This window comes from Tachyglossus aculeatus, chromosome 4 (genome assembly GCF_015852505.1).
Source record: "Tachyglossus aculeatus isolate mTacAcu1 chromosome 4, mTacAcu1.pri, whole genome shotgun sequence".
Taxonomy (NCBI): Eukaryota; Metazoa; Chordata; class Mammalia; order Monotremata; family Tachyglossidae; genus Tachyglossus; species Tachyglossus aculeatus.
Window position 1 is genome coordinate 134,802,662 of NC_052069.1, and position 18,442 is coordinate 134,821,103.

Sequence of the window (18,442 nt, forward strand, 5' to 3'; positions counted from 1 at the left end):
GTATTTTACCTACTAATTGAAACACGTATTCTTCTACAGTTTAAGATATACAGATCTAGAGATTCATGTGTTTTACTCATAAACTGAATCAATCAATCAATCAACAGTATTTATTGAGCGCTTACTGTGTGCAGAGCACTCTACTAAGCGCTTGAGAAGTACAAGTTGGCAACATATTGAACTTGGACATGCTTCACAAACTGAAGCATGTATTCCCCTACAGTTTAAGATACATGGACCTAGAGATCCATGTGTTAATAATTATGGCATTTGTTAAGTGCTATGTGCCAGACACTGTACTAAGCACTGAGAATTGAAGCAAACTGTCAAAAATAAGGCCATGGGGCCCTCAAAGGGTCTCTCAAAGTGGTAACTGCTGGCAGGCATGGAAAACATGTTTTTTCCATTTAAAACTCAAATGCAGCCTGGGGGATTTTTACATGACCAGCTCTCTCTATTAAAAAAAAAAAGCATCCCGTAAAAGGAACAACTGAACTTAGCCACTGCTGTGGCATTTCCTTCACTTGTTAAAAAAAAGATGCTTCAGGACAGCCCAGGAAAGGAGGACTATCTCTGGGAGCCTTCCCTGTCTTTCCCACACTTCCCAGTCCCCCAAATCCTTACTCTCCTTCACGTCTTTTGGCCTTTTTTGGTCCTTTTGCCAGCTAAGTCCTAGAGTTAAGTGGGCGACAGCCCAGTGTGTGTAGAAACCAAGCTGCCCGCTCCGGTGAATGGTGACAGGAATATTGAGAGATAGAAAACTAGACCGTCGTCGCCCTGCCTTGCCTCAGTGACAAAAGCATCTTCAGAGGCTTCCCCAAAGACATACTTGAAATAAAGAGCAGGGCACAGTGGATAGAGCGTGGGTCTGGGATTCAGAAAGTCATGGGTTTTAATTCCGGCTCTGATACTTGTCTATTGTGACCTCGGGCGAGTCACTTCACTTCTCTGTACCTCAGGTCCCTCATCTGTAAAATGGGGATTGAGACGGTGGGCCCCATGTGGGGCAGGGACTGTGTCCAGCCTGATTTGCATGTATCCACCCCAGGGCTTAGTACAGTGCCTGGCACATCGTAAGCGCTTAACGAATACCACAATTATTATTATTATAAAGGCTCTTTCGTGTCCCAGCTGGGGGTGATGGGGTAGGATGGAGAGAGCCGTGTACACGGAGGCCACCTTGAAAGACACAGATTTGGGGAAAAGTCCACCACGACCACAATTGGGGAAAAGTCCTCTTGAAGGAAAGGAGCATAAAAATGGGGGGTGGAGGGGAAGGGGCGGCTGCCTCAGAGCTGGAATGCCCTGCCCAGGCCTGGCACCCTGCTTTTGGACCTGTTCACAACTACCCACATGCCCACCTCGGAGCTGGGTGGTGATTTCACAAGAAGTGGGGCCTGAAGTGCCTGTAGACCCTAATGAAGCTTTTTTTTTTCCTCCCCCCTTTTTAAATGTCATTTCATAATCACTTACTATATGCCAGGCACTGTAAGAAATGCTGGGTTACAAGTTGGTAACCCAGGTTGGACACAGTCTCGGTCCCACATGGGGCTCACGGTCTTCATCCCCGTTTAAAAGATGAGATAACCGAGGGACAGAGAAGTGAAGTGACTCGTCCACGGTCACACAACAGACGGGTGGCGGAGCCGGGATTAGGAGCCAAGTCCTTATGCCTCCTGGGCTCTATCCACTGGGCACCAATGCTTCAACTGGGGAAGAGTCCCCGTTAAAGGAAAGGATCAAAGAAGGAGGGGGATTACTGCCTTGAGAGCTGGAATGCCCTGCCCAGGCCTGGCACCCAGCTTTTGGGCCTGCTTGCAACTACCCACGTGCCCGCCTCAGAGCTGGGTGGTGATTTCACAAGAAGTGGGGCCTGGAGAAAGTGCCTCTAGACCCTAATGGAGCTTTTTTTTCCTCCCCCCCTTTTTAAATATCATTTCATAATCACTTACTATATGCCAGGCTCGCAACTACCCACGTACCTGCCTTGGAGATGTGGGGTAATTCCACATGAAGAGGGGCCTGGGGAAGGTACCCATGGTCCTTAAAGGAGCTCTTCTGATCCCCCATCTCACAGTTAGGGGAGAGACTGCCCCAGCTAAATTCAGCAACCAGGGAAGGTTCACAGCCCTAAATCAGACTTACTGCCTAGAGAATCAGCAGATGGGGTAATGGTTCCTTTTTTTTTTTTTTAGGGGATTTGTTAAGCACTTACTAGGTGCCACACATTGTTCTAAGCGCTGGAGTAGATACCGGCTAATCAGGTTGGATGCAATCCCTGCCCCACATGAAGCTTCCCCGTCTTCATCCCCATTTGTAGATGTGCTGTACTCTCCCAAGTGCTTAGTCCAGTGCTTTGCACACAATAAGCGCTCAAAAGATGTGATTGAGCGAATTTTACAGATGAGGCAACTGAGGCCTAGAGCAGTGAAGTGACTCACCCAAGGTCCCCCAGCCAACAAGTGGTGGGGCTGCGATTAGAACCCAGGTCCTTCCGACTCCCTGACGGGGGTCTATCCCCTTGGTTCCTGTTCTTTTATCGGCCAGGGGTCTGACATGATCCCGGACCTCTTCCAGCGGCAGACCCGAAAATGAAAGCCGCGGGATGAGGAAAGGATATCCCGCTCAGTTCTTCCATTCCTCGGCACCACGATATAGGGGAAGCCGCATGGCGCAGTGGCTAGAGCCCAAGCCTCGGCGTCAGAAGACCATGAGTTCTAATCCCGGCTCCACCACTTATCTGCTGCGTGACCTTGTCTGAGTCAATTCTCTGGGCCTCGGTTCCCTGGAAAATGGGGATGGAGACTGTGAGCCCCATGTGGGACAGGGACTCTATCCAATCCAATTTGCTTGTATCTACCCCAGCGCTTGGCACATAGTAAGAGCTTAATAAATACCACAATTATTATTATTATTTAACAACGGCTCTGGGAGAAATTCCTCTGCCGGGGGCGGGTGGCGGAGGGGGACGGGACTCACCATCCAGGATGTCTTCGGAAAACCCCGTCCGTTCCAGATCGGCATGGTTCTGGTTGTACAGTCCGAAGAGGAGATAATTGGCCAGCTCCCTGCAGCCTTCGTTGTAGCGGCTGTCGATTCCTACGAGAGAAATGGAGCCATTCATTCAATCATATTTATTGAGCACTTACCGTGTACAGAGCACTATACCAAGCCATTGAGCCGCGCAGAGAGACAGTGAGGGAAATCCCCAGCCTCTGGGAAGGTCTCAGAGGTCCTGGATTTTTTTTTAGTGGTATCAATTAACCAATCAATTGTATTTACTGAGTGCTTATTGTGTGCAGAGCACTGTACTAAATGCCTGGGAGAGGACAATATAACAGACACATTCTCTGCCCATAGTGAGCTTAAAAATAATAATAATGGTGGTATTTATTAGGCACTATATTTACTGAGTGCTTATTGTGTGCACAGCACTGTACTAAATGCCTGGGAGAGGACAATGTAACAGACACATTCTCTGCCCATAGTGAGCTTAAAAATAATAATAATGGTGGTATTTATTAGGCACTATATTTACTGAGTGCTTATTGTGTGCAGAGCACTGTACTAAATGCTTGGGAGAGGACAATACAACAGACACATTCTCTGCCCATAGTGAGCTTAAAAATAATAATAATGGTGGTATTTATTAGGCACTATATTTATTGAGTGCTTATTGTGTGCAGAGCACTGTACTAAATGCTTGGGAGAGGACAATATAACAGACACATTCTCTGCCCATAGTGAGCTTAAAAATAATGATAATTGCGGTATTTATTAGGTACTATACAAAGTGCAGTGGCCAATACAAGCAAATCGTGTTGGACACAGTCCCTGTCCCTCGTGGGTCTCCATCCCCAATTTCCAAGTGAGGGAACTGAGGCCCAGGGAAGTGAAGTGACTTGCCCGGGCTCACACAGCAGACAAGTGGTGGAGCTGGGATTAGAACCCATGACCTTGGTCCATCTTCTAGCCACTGCACCATGAGTTTACATTCTAGAAGGGGAGACAGATATTAATCATCATCAATCGTATTTATTGAGCGCTTCTGTGTGCAGAGCACTGTACTAAGCGCTTGGGAAGTCCAAATTGGCAACATATAGAGACAGTCCCTACCCAACAGTGGGCTAACAGTCTAAAAGGGGCTTAACAAATAAATTACGGATACGTACAGAAGTGCTGTGGGGCTTGGAGGGGCAGGTGAATAAAGGTAGCAAGTCAGGGAGACGCAGAGGGCAGTGGAAGAAAAGGAAATTAGGGCTTAGTCAGGGAAGGCCTCTTGGAGGAAATGTGCCTTCAATAAGGCATGGAAGGAGGGGAGAGTCATTGTCTGTCGGATTTGGGGAGGGAGGGCGTTTCGGGCCAGAGGTGGGATGAGAACCAGCAAAAATAATAATAATTATGGCATTTGTTAAGTGCTTACTATGCGCCTTCTAGACTGTGAGCCCACTGTTGGGTAGGGACCGTCTCTATATGTTGCCAACTTGTACTTCCCAAGCTCTTAGTACAGTGCTCTGCACGCAGTAAGAGCTCAATAAATACGATTGAGTGAATAAATGAATGTGCCACACACTGTTCTAAGCACTGGGGTAGATATAAGGTAATCAGATTGTCCCACGTGGGGCTCGCGGTTTCCATCCCCATTTTCCAGATGAGGGAACTGAGGCACAGAGAAGTTAATTGGCTTGCCCAAGGTCACACAGCAGACATGAGTCGGAGCCAGGATTAGAATATATGTATATGTATATATGTATATATGTTTGTACATATTTATTACTCTATTTATTTATTTATTTTACTTGTACATATCTATTCTATTCATTTTATTTTGTTAGTATGTTTGGTTTTGTTCTCCGTCTCCCCCTTTTAGACTGTGAGCCCGCCGTTGGGTAGGGACTGTCTCTATATGTTGCCAACTTGTACTTCCCAAGCGCTTAGTACAGTGCTCTGCACACAGTAAGCGCTCAATAAATACGATTGATTGATTGATTGATTGATAAATACGATTGATTGATTGATTGATTGATTGATTGGGCCGGGTTGCAATATGAGAATGGCAAGGCAAGGTGGGACGGGCCAAGGTGATTGAGTGCTTTAAAGCCGATGGTGAGGAGTTTCTGTTTGAGGCGGGGTAGACGGGCAACCGCTGGAGGATCCTTGGAGAGTGGGGAAACGTGGACTGATCATTTTTGTAGAAAAGTGATCCGGGCAACAGAGTGAAGCATGGACTGGAGTGGGGACAGACAGGAGGCAGGGAGGTCGGCAAGGAGGCTGACAGAGTAATCAAGGTGGGCTAGGAGAAGCGCTTAACAAATTGGTACTTGTTAAGCGTTCACTATGGGCCGGGCACTGTACGAAACGCTGGGGTGGGTCCGACACAGTTCCTGTCCCACGTGGGGCTCGCGGTCTCAATCCCCGTTTTCCACGAGGCTCAGCGAAGTGAAGCCACTTGCCCGGGGTCACGTGGCAGACAAGTGGCGGAGTCGAGATTAGAACCCATGACCTTTTGACTTCTAGGCCCAGGCCCTAGCCATTAGGCCACGCTGCTCTTCCTGCCTCGTCTCCCGGCTTGACTCTGTAGGTTGGACTGAGGGATGGGAACGCGAAGGAGGCAGCTGTGGAGACCTGCCAGAGACACCGGTTTCTCTAAGAACCTGGGCCTGAAATACAGGTTCTGAAAGGATGCCTCCAGGGCCCCATAAATGGCCACCGAGACAAGGGATTTGGAAGTGGGTGAGTAGGGGAAACTGAGGTCTCGAAAAATAATAATAATTAATAACAATTACGGTATTTGTTAAGCACTTACTATGTGCCAGGCGCTGGGGTGGATACACACAAATCGTGTTGGACACAGTCTCGGTCTCACGTGGAGCTCACAGTCTTAATCCCTGTTTCACAGATGAAGGAAATGAGTTCCAGAGAAGTCAAGTGACTTGCCCAGGGTCACCCAAAAGACAAATGGCAGAGCCGGGATTAGGACCCATGACTTTTCTAGACTGTAAACCTGGTATGGGCAGGGATTGTCTCTCTTGATTGCCGAATTGTACTTTCCAAGTGCTTAGTACAGTGCTCTGCACATGCTAAGCGCTCAATAAATATGATTGAATGAACTGAAGGAATGAATAGTATGAGGAAATAGCATGGTCTATTAGCCTGGGAGTCTGAAGGACCTGGGTTCTAATCCTGGCTCCACCCCTTGTCTGCTGTGTGACCTTGGGAAAGTCATTTCACTTCTCCCCTTCTGTCTTTCCTCCCTGGGCTGGGCTGTGTTGAGAAGCGGCGCGGCTCAGCGGAAAGAGCCCGGGCTTTGGAGTCAGAGGTCAGGGGTTCAAATCCCGGCTCTGCCAATTGTCAGCTGGGTGGCTCTGGGCAAGTCACTTCACTTCTCTGGGCCTCAGTTCCCTCATCTGTAAAATGGGGACCAAGACTGTGAGCCCCCTGTGGGACAACCTCATCGCTTTGTAACCTCCCCAGCGCTTAGAACAGTGCTTTGCACATAGTAAGCGCTTTATAAATGCCATTATTATTATTATTATTATTATTGGGTTGGAGAGAAGGCAGAGAGTGTGGATTGACTGACTAGTGGATGGAGTGAGGAGAGAATTGAGAATTCATTCACTCAATCGTATTTATTGAGTGCTTACTGTGTGCAAAGCACTGTAATAAGCACTTGGGAAAGCACAATACACAATAAAACAGACACATTCCCTGCCCACAAGGAGCCTACAGTCTAGTGGGGGAAAATTCAGTTTCCTCATACGTACCATAGAGATTAAAGACTGTGAGCCCAATGTGGAACATAATAATAATAATAATGATGGCATTTGTTAAGCGCTATGTGCCAAGCACTGTTCTAAGTGCTGGGTAAATACAAGGTTAATCAGGTTGTCCCACGTGGGCTCACAGTCTTAATGCCCATTTTACAGGTGAGGTAACTGAGGCACAGAGAAGTGACTCGCCCTAAGTCACACAGTTGATAAGTGGCGGAGCCGGGATTAGAAACACAACCTCTGACTGAGCTGTGTCCAACCTGATTATCTTGAATAATAATAACAATTGTGAAGCGCTTAGTACAGTGCTCTGCACACAGTAAGCGCTTAATAAATACGATTGATTGATTGATTGCTCGGTACCTGTTAAGTGTTTACTATGTGCCAGGCTCTGTACTAAGCGCTGGGGTGGATACAAGCCAATTGGGTTGGCTACAGACCCTGTCCCGCATGGGGCTCAAAGTCTCAATCTCCATTTTACAGATGGGCTGAGGCACGGAAAAGTAAAATGACTTACCCACGGTCACACAGCAGACAGGCGGCAGAGCCGGGATTAGAACTCATGACCTCCTGACTCCCAAGCCCGTGCTCTTTCCACTATTCCAGCACTTGGAACGGTACTTGGAGCTTAGTGCTTAACAAATACCACAATTCTTTTTATTATTAGCCAACGCTACTTCATTGTCGCCATGTGGCATCTCAATCAATCAATCGTATTTATTGAGCGCTTACTGTGTGCAGAGCACCGGACTATCTCCCCCAGTAGAAGGTTCTGGCAGGCTTGTGGGATTGCCAGAAAAAGACTCAGGCCTTTCAGCATTCCCAGGAATAAAGTCTCCGCCCCCGGCCCGGCGGGTGATGATCCCTGATTTCGGGGGATAAAATCCCTGATTTGAGGCCAGGCCTGGTGGGTGGTATTGACGGTTTTCCCACAGTTTCGCTCATTCATTCTTCCACTCGTATTTATCGAGGGCTTACTTTGTGCACATCAGCTTGGGAGAGTACGATGTGACAATCAACAGCGACAGTCCCTGCCCACGATGGGCTCAGGGGTTGTGATGTGGGCCAGGTTTCCTGCTGACAGATAACCTGGGATCAGAAGTGAGGGCTCTCCATTCCCCAATCTCGCCCAACTTTGCCTGCAAGCACGGGAATCCGGGCCTCCCGGGAGGCTTTTTACCCTCCGGCTCAGGGATTTAACAGCCGGGATCGATGAGCCTCCTGAAACACCCAGCTTGAATTAATCCCGGGCGCGTTGCCGTGGCCCTGGAGTTCCTGGCTGGGGAATCACCAGACGGGCCCCCAGAGTCATCTGAGTCCCCACTAGCCCCATCAGGGCCCGCCCATTTGCAAAGGCCAACCCTCGCCATAATTAATTATGGTATTTGTTAATACCATAATTGTTAATTGTTAATTAATACCATTGTTAATACCCTCCGCTCCTCCGCCGCTAATCTCCTCACCATACCTCGTTCTCGCCTGTCCCGCCATCGACCCCTGGCCCATGTCCTCCCCCGGGCCTGGAATGGCCTCCCTCTGCCCATCCGCCAAGCTCGCTCTCTTCCTCCCTTCAAGGCCCTGCTGAGAGCTCACCTCCTCCAGGAGGCCTTCCCAGACAGAGCCCCTTCCTTCCTCTCCCCCTCATCCCCCTCTCCATCCCCCCCATCTTACCTCCTTCCCTTCCCCACAGCACCTGTATGTATGTATATATGTTTGCACATATTTATTACTCTATGTATGTATATATGTTTGTACATATTTATTATTCTATTTATTTATTTATTTTACTTGTACATATCTATTCTATTTATTTTATCTTGTTAGTATGTTTGGTTTCGTTCTCTGTCTCCCCCTTTTAGACTGTAAGCCCACTGTTGGGTAGGGACTGTCTCTATACGTTGCCAATTTGTACTTCCCAAGCGCTTAGTACAGTGCTCTGTACATAGTAAGCGCTCAATAAATACGATTGATGATGACGTTAAGCGCTTGCTATGTGCCCAGCACTGCGCTAAGCACCGGGGCGGATACAAGCAAATCGGATTGGACACAGTCCCTGTCCCGCTTGGGGGTCACTTTCTTAATCCCCGTTTTACAGATGAGGTCACTGAGGCACAGAGAAGTAAAAGCCACGGAGAAGACGCGCTTAGTACAGTGCTCTGCACATAGTAAGCGCTCAATAAATACGATTGATGATGATGATTAGAACCATGACCTTCTGAGTCCCAGGCCCGTGCTCCATCCACTGCGCCATGCTGCTTCTTAGACTGAGCCCCATGTGAACAGGGACGGTGTCCAAGCTGATTACCTTGGACCTACTCCAGCGCTTACAACAGTTCTTGGGACATAGTAAGTGCTTAACAAGTACCATAATTATTCTCATCATTAAGTTCCCTGATTGCTTTGGGACCCTGCGAGGTTCTGGAAGCCCAGAAACACCCAGAATATAACAAGTCCCCTGTTTCATCTCCCTTCAAGCCCCATCACCAACCATCAGTGGTATTTCTCGAGCGCTTAGTACGTGCCGGGTACCTAGATAATCAGGTACGTCACAGTCCCTATTCTGCATGGGGCTCACATCCCCATTTCACAGATGAGGCCACTGAGGCCCACAAAAGTACTGTACTCAGCGCTTGGGAGGGAACGAATCAACAGAATTAACAGACGCGGTCCTTGCTCAAAATGAGATTATAGTCTCGAGGGGGAGGCAGACATTAGCACAGATAAGTAATATGGAATATATAATTTAAAGATATGTATGCAACTGATGCGGGGTTATGGGTGGGGTGAGTGTAATAATAATAATAACGGCATTTGTTAAGCACTTACTATGTGCGAAGCACTGAATATCAAATGCCCAAAGCCACAGATCTAAATGCATTGATGCTTATTGCTCTCCCCTACCTCAGTTACTGGGCCTGGGCTTTTTTTTTTCTTTAAATGGTATTTGTTAAGCACCTACTATATGCCAGGCACTGTAACAAGCGCTGGGGTAGAGCCAAGCTAATCGGGTCGGACACAGTCCCTGCCCCGCATGGGACTCACAGTCTTCATCTCCGTTTCACAGATATATATGTTGCCAATTTATACTTCCCAAGCACTTAGTACAGTGCTCTGCACACAATAAGCGCTCAATAAATACGATTGATGATGATGAAGTCGCCGAGGCCCAGAGAAATCGAGTGGCTGTCCGAAGGTCGCGCAGCAGGGAAGTGTATATATGAACATATTTATTTTTTATTATTCTATTTATTTTATTAATTACGTGCATATATCTATAATTCTATTTATTTATACTGACGCTATTGATGCCTGTCTACTCGTTTTGTTGCCCGTCTCCCCCCTTCTAGACTGTGAGCCCGCTGTTGGGTAGGGATTGTCTCTATTGCTGAATTCGACTTTCCAAGCACTTAGCACAGTGCTCCGCACACAGTAAGCGCTCAATAAATACATCTGAATCAATCAATCGTATTTATTGAGCGCTTACTGTGTGTGGAGCACTGTACTAAGCGCCTGGGAAGTGCAAGTTGGCAACATCTGAATGATGTATGAATGAAGTGGTGGAGCCAGGATTAGAACGGGCTGGCCGGTTACTCCGTGGGGAGGGCAGCTGATCATTCAATCATTCATCCGTTCAGTCGTATTTATTGAGTGCTTACTGTGTGCAGAGCGCTTTGGAGAGGATAACAGAACAACAAGCCGACAATTCCTGCCCTCAGCAAGCTCACGGTCTAGGGGGGAAAATGCCGCATCGCTGGGATACGAACCCAGGACCTCCTGTTTACCAGACAGGGGCTTTAACCAACTGTTTCCAGGTAATATATGCTCTTGAGTGAATTTGAGTAATCCCGTCACCTAATTCTTCTGCCTGGCTCTGTCTCCCCAGATGCCACATGAAAAAGCTCCACTGCAGCCCACCTTGGCCTTCTGAATCAATCAATCGTATTTATTGAGCGCTTACTGTGTGCAGAGCACTGTACTAAGCGCTGAACTGTGAAGCGGATGGCCTGGACCGCCCCCGTTTTATGGTCTTTGCTAAGGGCTTACTATGTGCCAGGCACTGTGCCAAGCACTGGGGTATATGCAATGTTGTCAGCTTGGACACGGTCCCTGTCCCACGTGGGGCTCCCAGTCTTCGTCCCCATTTTGCAGATGAGGTCACTGAGGCACAGAGAACTGAAGTCTTTTAGACTGTGAGCCCACTGTTGGGTAGGGACTGTCTCTATATGTTGCCAACTTGTACTTCCCAAGTGCTCAGTACAGTGCTCTGCACATAGTAAGCGCTCAATAAATACGACTGATGATGATGATGATGAATCAATCAATCGTATTTATTGAGCGCTTACTGCGTGCAGAGCACTGGACTAAGCGCTAAACTGTGATGCGGATGGCCTGGACCGCCCCCGTTTTATGGTCTTTGCTAAGGGCTTACTATGTGCCAGGCACTGCACTAAGCACTGGGGTATATGCAATGTTGTCAGCTTGGACACGGTCCCTGTCCCACGTGGGGCTCCCAGTCTTCGTCCCCATTTTGCAGATGAGGTCACTGAGGCACAGAGAACTGAAGTCTTTTAGACTGTGAGCCCACTGTTGGGTAGGGACTGTCTCTATATGTTGCCAACTTGTACTTCCCAAGTGCTCAGTACAGTGCTCTGCACACAGTAAGCGCTCAATAAATACGATTGATGATGATGATGAAGTCACTTGCCCAAGGTCACACAGCAGACAAGTGGTGGAGCCGGGATTAAAACCTAGGCCCGGGCGCTATGCACTAGGCCACGCTGCTTCTCAACAGCTCCTCAACGCCTTAAACAGGGTTGCGTCCCCCCAACTCGCTCCCTTTATTTATTCCCCACCCCCTCGACCCCGCAGAACTTGTGTCCCTATCTGTAATTTATTCAATCAATCAATCAATCAATCGTATTTATTGAGAGCTTACTATGTGCAGAGCACTGTACTAAGCGCTTGGGAAGTACAAATTGGCAACACATAGAGACAGTCCCTACCCAACAGTGGGCTCACAGTCTAAAAGATGATTCATTTCCAGGAGGCCTTCCCAGACTGAGCCCCCACCTTCCTCTCCCCCTCGTCCCCCTCTCCATCCCCCCATCTTAACCTCCTTCCCTTCCCCACAGCACCCGTATATATGTATATGTTTGTACATATTTATTACTCAATTTATTTATTTTACTTGTTCATACCTATTCCATTTATTTTATTTTGTTAGTATGTTTGGTTTTGTTCCCTGTCTCCTCCTTTTAGACTGTGAGCTCACTGTTGGGTAGGGACCGTCTCTATATGTTGCCAACTTGGACTTCCCAAGCGCTTAGTACAGTGCTCTGCACACAGTAAGCGCTCAATAAATACAGTTGAATGAATGAATTAATGTATATATGTTTGTACGTATTTATTACTCTATTGTATTTGTACATATTTATTCTATTTATTTTATTTTGTTAATATGTTTTGTTTTGTTCCCTGTCTCCCCCTTTTAGACTGTGAGCCCACTGGTGGGTAGGGACCGTCTCTAGATGTTGCCAACTTGGACTTCCCAAGCGCTTATTGCACACAGTAAGCGCTCAATAAATACGATTGATTGATTGATTGATTGATTTGGATTCATGTCTGTCTCCCTCTCTAGACTGTAAGCTTCTCTGGACAGGGAACGTTTCTACTAACTCTGTTGCACTGGGCTCTCCCAAGGGCTCAGTCCAGTGCTCCGCACACAGTAAGCGCTCAATAAATACCACTGATTGATGACTGATTCTTGACAACAGAGGCTCCAACAGCTGGCCCGTCTGTCGGACCCCGACTGCGGAATGATGAGATATATATTATAAACTGTGGAATGACGAGATATATATTACGGGATCTGGGCTCTGAAACTCCTCATCATCAGCTTTAAAGTCATCCATCACCTTGCTCCCTCCTACCTCACTTCCTTAATAATAATAACGCTGGCATTTATTAAGCGCTTACTATGCGCAAAGCACTGTTCTAAGCGCAGGGGAGGTTACAAGGTGATCAGGTTGTCCCACTGGGGGCTCACAGTCTCGATCCCCATTTTACAGATGAGGCAACTGAGGCACAGAGAAGCTGAGTGACCTGCCCAGAGTCACCCAGCTGACGGTTGGCGGAGCCGGGATTTGAACCCATGAATTCTGACTCCAAAGCCCGGGCTCTTTCCACTGAGCCACGCTGCTTCTCATTCCTTAACTGTAGACTACCCCTTCTAGACTGTGAGCCCGTTGAGGGCAGGGATTGTCTCTCTGATGCTGAATTGTACTTTCCAAGCGCTTAGTACACGGTGCTCTGCGCAGAGTAAGTGCTCAATAAATACGACTGAATAAATGAATGAATACTCTCCTACTCCAAGCCGGCCCACACACTTTGCTCCTTTAATGCCATCCGTCTCAGTTTGCCTCCGTCTCGTCTGTCTCACCACCGACCGTTTGCCCACGTCCTGCCTCCGGCCCGGAATACCCTCCCTTCTCAAATCAAATTTTATTAATATTAATTTATTAATTATTTATTAACGAGGCCGGATCGTTGGGGGTGAGGGAAGGAGGAGGAACAGGGGGTCTGAGAAGGGAGTTAAATGTGCGGAAGAGCTGACGGGGATGACGGATTCTAGTCTTGGCTCCATCGCTTGTCTGCTCCGTGACCTTGGGAAAGTTGCTTCACTTCTCTGGGCCTCAGTTTCTTCTTTTTTTTTAAAAAAAGTGATACTTGTTAAGCTCCTACTTTGTGCCAGACACCGTCCTAAGTGCTGGGGTAGATACAAGGTAATCAGGTTGGACACAGTCCACGTCCCACATGCGGCTCACAGTCTTAATGCCCTTTTTACGGATGAGGTGACTGAGGCACCGAGAAGTGAAGTGACTTACCCAAGGTCACACGGTAGACAAGTGGCAGAGTTGGAACTAGAACCTTTGTCCTTTCGACTTTCAGGCCCATGCTCTATCCCCTAAACCACGCTGCTTCCTCCTCTGTAAAATGGGGATGAAGACCGTGAGCCCCGCTTGGGACAAGGACTGAGTCCAACCTGGTCAGCTTGTATCTACCTCAGCGCTTAGTACAGTGCCTGGCACCTAGTAAATGCTTAACAAACATCACAATTCTTATTATTTGCTTCTCTGTACCCCAGTGACCTCATCTGTAAAACGGGGATTAAGATCGTGAGCCCCATGTGGGACACGACTGTGTACAGCCTGATTAGGTTCTGTCTCGCTCAGCGCTTAGTACAGTGCCTGGTACATAGTACGCGCTTACATACCAACTAATGAAAAAAACACGGAAGCCTCGTCCTTTAGCTTTTTTAAGGAGACGGGAGGCTGGACAGACTAGATGGCCATGTATTCAGATTTTCACGGCAAGTGGCACCAGGGGCTTTCTCAACAGGGTTGGAATTCAACCTGAAGAAGTTGGAGAGAAGCTTCTATGTCATTCTATCCCGCCGCCCCCCAGAAAAACTAAAAAGTCCAAGACTTCGGGACTCAGAGCACTTCAAGGAAGTGCACTTTCATTCATTCATTCATTCGATCCTATTTATTGAGCGCTTACTGTGTGCAGAGCACTGTACTAAGCGCGTGGGAAGTACAAGTTGGCAACATCTCGAGACGGTCCCTACCCAGCAGCGGGCTCACAGTCTAGAAGGGGGAGGCAGACAACAAAACGAAACATGTTAACAAAATAAAATAAATAGAATAAATATGTACAAATAAAATAGAGTAATAAATACGGACAAACATATATACACACAGATCCATATAATAATAATAATAATGGCATTTGTTAAGCGCTTACTATGTGCAAAGCACTGTTCTAAGCGCTGGCGGGGGACACAGTGTGATCAAGTTGTCCCACGTAGGGCTCACAGTCTTCATCCCCATTTTTACAGGTGAGGTAACTGAGGCTCAGAGAAGTGAAGTGACTTGCCCAAGGTCACACGGCAGACTTGTGGTGGAGCCGGGATTCGAACCCACGACCTCTGATTCCAAAGCCCGGGCTTTTCCCACTGAGCCACGCTGCTTCTCTTCACTTGCAAGGCGGGGCTCCGTAGGGAGAGACTGTGAGCACGTTGTGAGCAGGGACTGTGTCTGATATTAAATTGTCCTCTCCCGAGCACTCAGTACAGTGCTCTGCACACAGTGAGCACTCAATACATAAGACTGAATGAAAGGCTATGCTCGCCTCTCAGGTCATTTAATAATAATAATAATAATAATAATAATAATAATAATGGCATTTATTAAGCGCTTACTATGTGCAAACACTTGCCAAACTGGTTTTAAACCAACACAGATCTCTGTTCGGCCTCCAGAAGCAGAGTGGCTGTAGGGGGAAAAAGCTGGGGTCTGGGTGGAGGACCTGGTTTATACCGCCAGCTTCATCTCGTGTCTGCTTTGTGACCTTGGACAAGTCACTTCCCTTCTCTGGGCTTCGGTTCCCTCATCTGGAAAATGGGGTGAAGAGACTGTGAGCCCCCTAACCTGATCTATCTTGTATCTCCCCCGAGAAGAACGGAGCACGGGCCTGGGCGTCGGAAAGACGTGGATTCTAGTCCCGGCTCTGCCCTTTGCCTGCTGTTTGACTTTGACCTTCTCGGGACTTCAGTTCCCTCATCTGGAAAATGGGCATGAAAACCGTGGGCCGGGAACTCTGCCTAGCTCGTATCAACCCCAACGTTTAGAACAGCGCTTAACCACCATAAGGGATATAGACTTTCCCCAAACCCCATGGCCCAAGGAGGAAACAGACAGGGATTTGAGCCTTTTAATGACACTTGACCCTCTTTTCCCTGGACCCCAGAATGATGAGCCGGGATTTGAACCCATGACCACTGACTCCAAAGCCCTGCCAGCCCAGTGCTTAGTACATGAAGGATGTGAAAGGTAGTCATTACTGACTCAAGACTCAAAGCTCGTGTCTTAGGCTGGAAGTTCGTTAAAGGCAGGGAACGTGTCTGCTAATTTTGTTGGATTGACCTCTCCCAAACACTTAGTGCAGCGCTCTGCACGTAGTAAGTGCTCAATAAATAGCCCTGATTGATTTCGCAGAGGGTGTGGCTCGTCCTGCACAGAGGCCCCAGCTAGCCTCCGCATACCAAACAGTCATGCATTCATTCACTGGTATTTATTGAGCACTTACAGTGTGCAGAGCACTGTACTAACCGCTTAGGAGAGTACAATAGCTGACATATTCCCTGCCCATAATGAGCTTATGTTCAATGTTTATATGAATATACAGCTTATATGAATATAATATTCATAATAATATTAATATTAATATAATATTAATGTTTATATGAATATATAGTTCTAGAGAAGCAGCGTGGCTCAGTGGAAAGAGCCCGGGCTTTGGAGTCAGTGGTCATGGGTTCAAATCCCGGTTTTGCCAATTGCCAGCTGCGTGACTTTGGGCAAGTCACTTAACTTCTCTGTGCCACATCTGTAAAATGGGGATTAGGACTGTGAGCCCCACGTGGGACAACCTGATCACCTTGTATCCTCCCCCAGCGCTTAGAACAGTGCTTTGCACATAGTAAGTGCTTAACAAATGCCATTATTATTATTATTATTATATTTCTAGGGCCCTTAGGGCATATCTTCTAGACTGTAAGCTTGTTATGGGCAGGGAACGTGTCTGCTAATTCTGCTGGATGGTCCTCTCCCAAGCACTTAATACAGTGCCCGAGCATAGTAAATGCTCAATTGTCTCTTGGTAAAGTCTTCTAGTCTGTGAGCCCGTTGTTGGGTTGGGACCGTCTCTATATGTTGCCAAATTGTACTTCCCAAGCGCTTAGTACAGTGCTCTGCACACAGTAAGCGCTCAATAAATACGACTGAATGAATGAATGAATAAATAGCCCAGATTGATTTCTAAGCGGCTCTGGCTTGTCCTACACAGAAGCAACCCTGCCCAACATATTTCTAGGGCCCTTAGTGCATATATTCTAGACTCTAAGCTCTTTATGAGCAGGGAGTCCACTAATTCTGTGGGATGGGCTTCTCCAGTACTCTGCACATAATAAGCGCTCAATAATAGTAATAATAATAATAATGATGGCATTTATTAAGCGCTTACTATGTGTAAAGCACTGTTCTAAGCGCTGGAGAGGTTACAAGGTGATCACAGGGGCTCACAGTCTTAATCCTCATTTTACAGATGAGGTAACTGAGGCCCGGAGAAGTGAAGTGACTTGCCCAAAGTCACCCGGCTGACAATTGGCGGAGCCGGGATTCGAACCCATGACCACTGACTCCAAAGCCCGGGCTCCTTCCACTGAGCCACGCTGCTTCCCTGTAAATAAACACCACTGACGCTGGTCTGCCTCTCTAGATTCAAAGCTTGTTACGCTGTTATGGGAAGCAGCGTGGCTCAGTGGAAAGAGCCTGGGCTTTGGAGGCAGAGGTCGTGGGTTCAAATCCCGGCTCCGCCACTTGTCAGCTGCGGGACTTTGGGCAAGTCACTTCACTTCTCCGGGCCTCAGTTCCCTCGTCTGGAAAACGGGGATGAAGACTGTGAGCCCCCCGTGGGACAACCTGATTACCTTGTATCTACCCCAGCGCTTAGGACGGTGCTTGGCACATAGTAAGCGCTTAACAAACACCAACATTATTATTATTATTATGAGCAAGGAGCATAACTGCTCATTCTGTTGGACTGTTCCCTCCCATGGGCTTAGTCCAGTGCTCTGCACATAGTAAGCGCTCAAGAAATACCAATTGATCGTATCTATTGAGCACTTACCACTGATTGATCGATTGATACGTAGTCCCGAGGCTCCTAAGGAGGTCTCCTCAACCCCTCCAGCAGAGCAGGCCCGACCGCTCCGGTGTTTGGACGGGTGTGTGGGTCGGGACCGTCTCTATATTCTGCCCACTTGGACTTCCCAAGCGCTTAATACAGTGCTCCGCACGCAGTAAGCGCTCAATAAATACGACTGAATGAATGAAGAGGGGCAGTGCGGCCCCCGGCGTGGGGCTCTTCCGCCCCTCTGCCCACCCCGAACCACCGTCCGGACCGGGAACTCACCTAAAATGCAGAGGATCCCGTCGGGCTGAGATTTGCTGCTCTGCGTCAGGATGCCTTGGATTTGCCGAAGTCGGCTGCAGCTGCGGGAGGGACGGGAAGGATTACCAAGTCGCTTAAGGAATAACAACGGCGTGGCATAATGGATAGGGCACGACTCCAAGGGTCATGGGTTCTAATCCCACTCTGCCACTTGCCTGCTGTATAGTAACAATAATAATAACGATGGCATTTGTTAAGCGCTTACTATGTGCGAAGCACTGTTCTAAGCGCTGGGGGGGGATACAAAGCGATCAGGTTGTCCCACGTGGGGCTCGCAGTTTTAATCCCCACTTTACAGATGAGGCGACTGAGGCCCAGAGAAGTTTAGTGACTTGCCCAAAGTCACACAGCTGACAAGCGGCAGGGCCAGGATTAGAACCCATGACCACTGGCTTCCAAGCCAGCGCTCTTTCCACTGTGCCACGCTGCTTCTCAAAATATAATAATGGCATTTATTAAGCGCTTACTATGTGCGAAGCACTGTTCTAAGCATTGGGGGGGGGATACAAAGCGATCAGGTTGTCCCACGTGGGGCTCGCAGTTTTAATCCCCACTTTACAGATGAGGTGACTGAGGCCCAGAGAAGTTAAGTGACTTGC

The 18,442-nt window shown here is 47.9% G+C and overlaps 1 protein-coding gene across 2 annotated transcripts in view; it reads right to left on the reverse strand.

Annotated features, from left to right (window-relative positions):
• Positions 1-18,442, reverse strand: part of C4H20orf194 (chromosome 4 C20orf194 homolog) — a 188,235-nt gene that overhangs the window by 144,502 nt on the left and 25,291 nt on the right. For both annotated transcript variants that reach the window (XM_038745460.1, XM_038745459.1), the window contains exons 2-3: positions 17,805-17,884; positions 2,980-3,099 (exon numbers count right to left, since the gene is read on the reverse strand). In XM_038745460.1, coding sequence (XP_038601388.1) covers positions 2,980-3,099; positions 17,805-17,884 — 200 coding nt within the window. The remainder of the gene's footprint in view (positions 1-2,979; positions 3,100-17,804; positions 17,885-18,442) is intronic.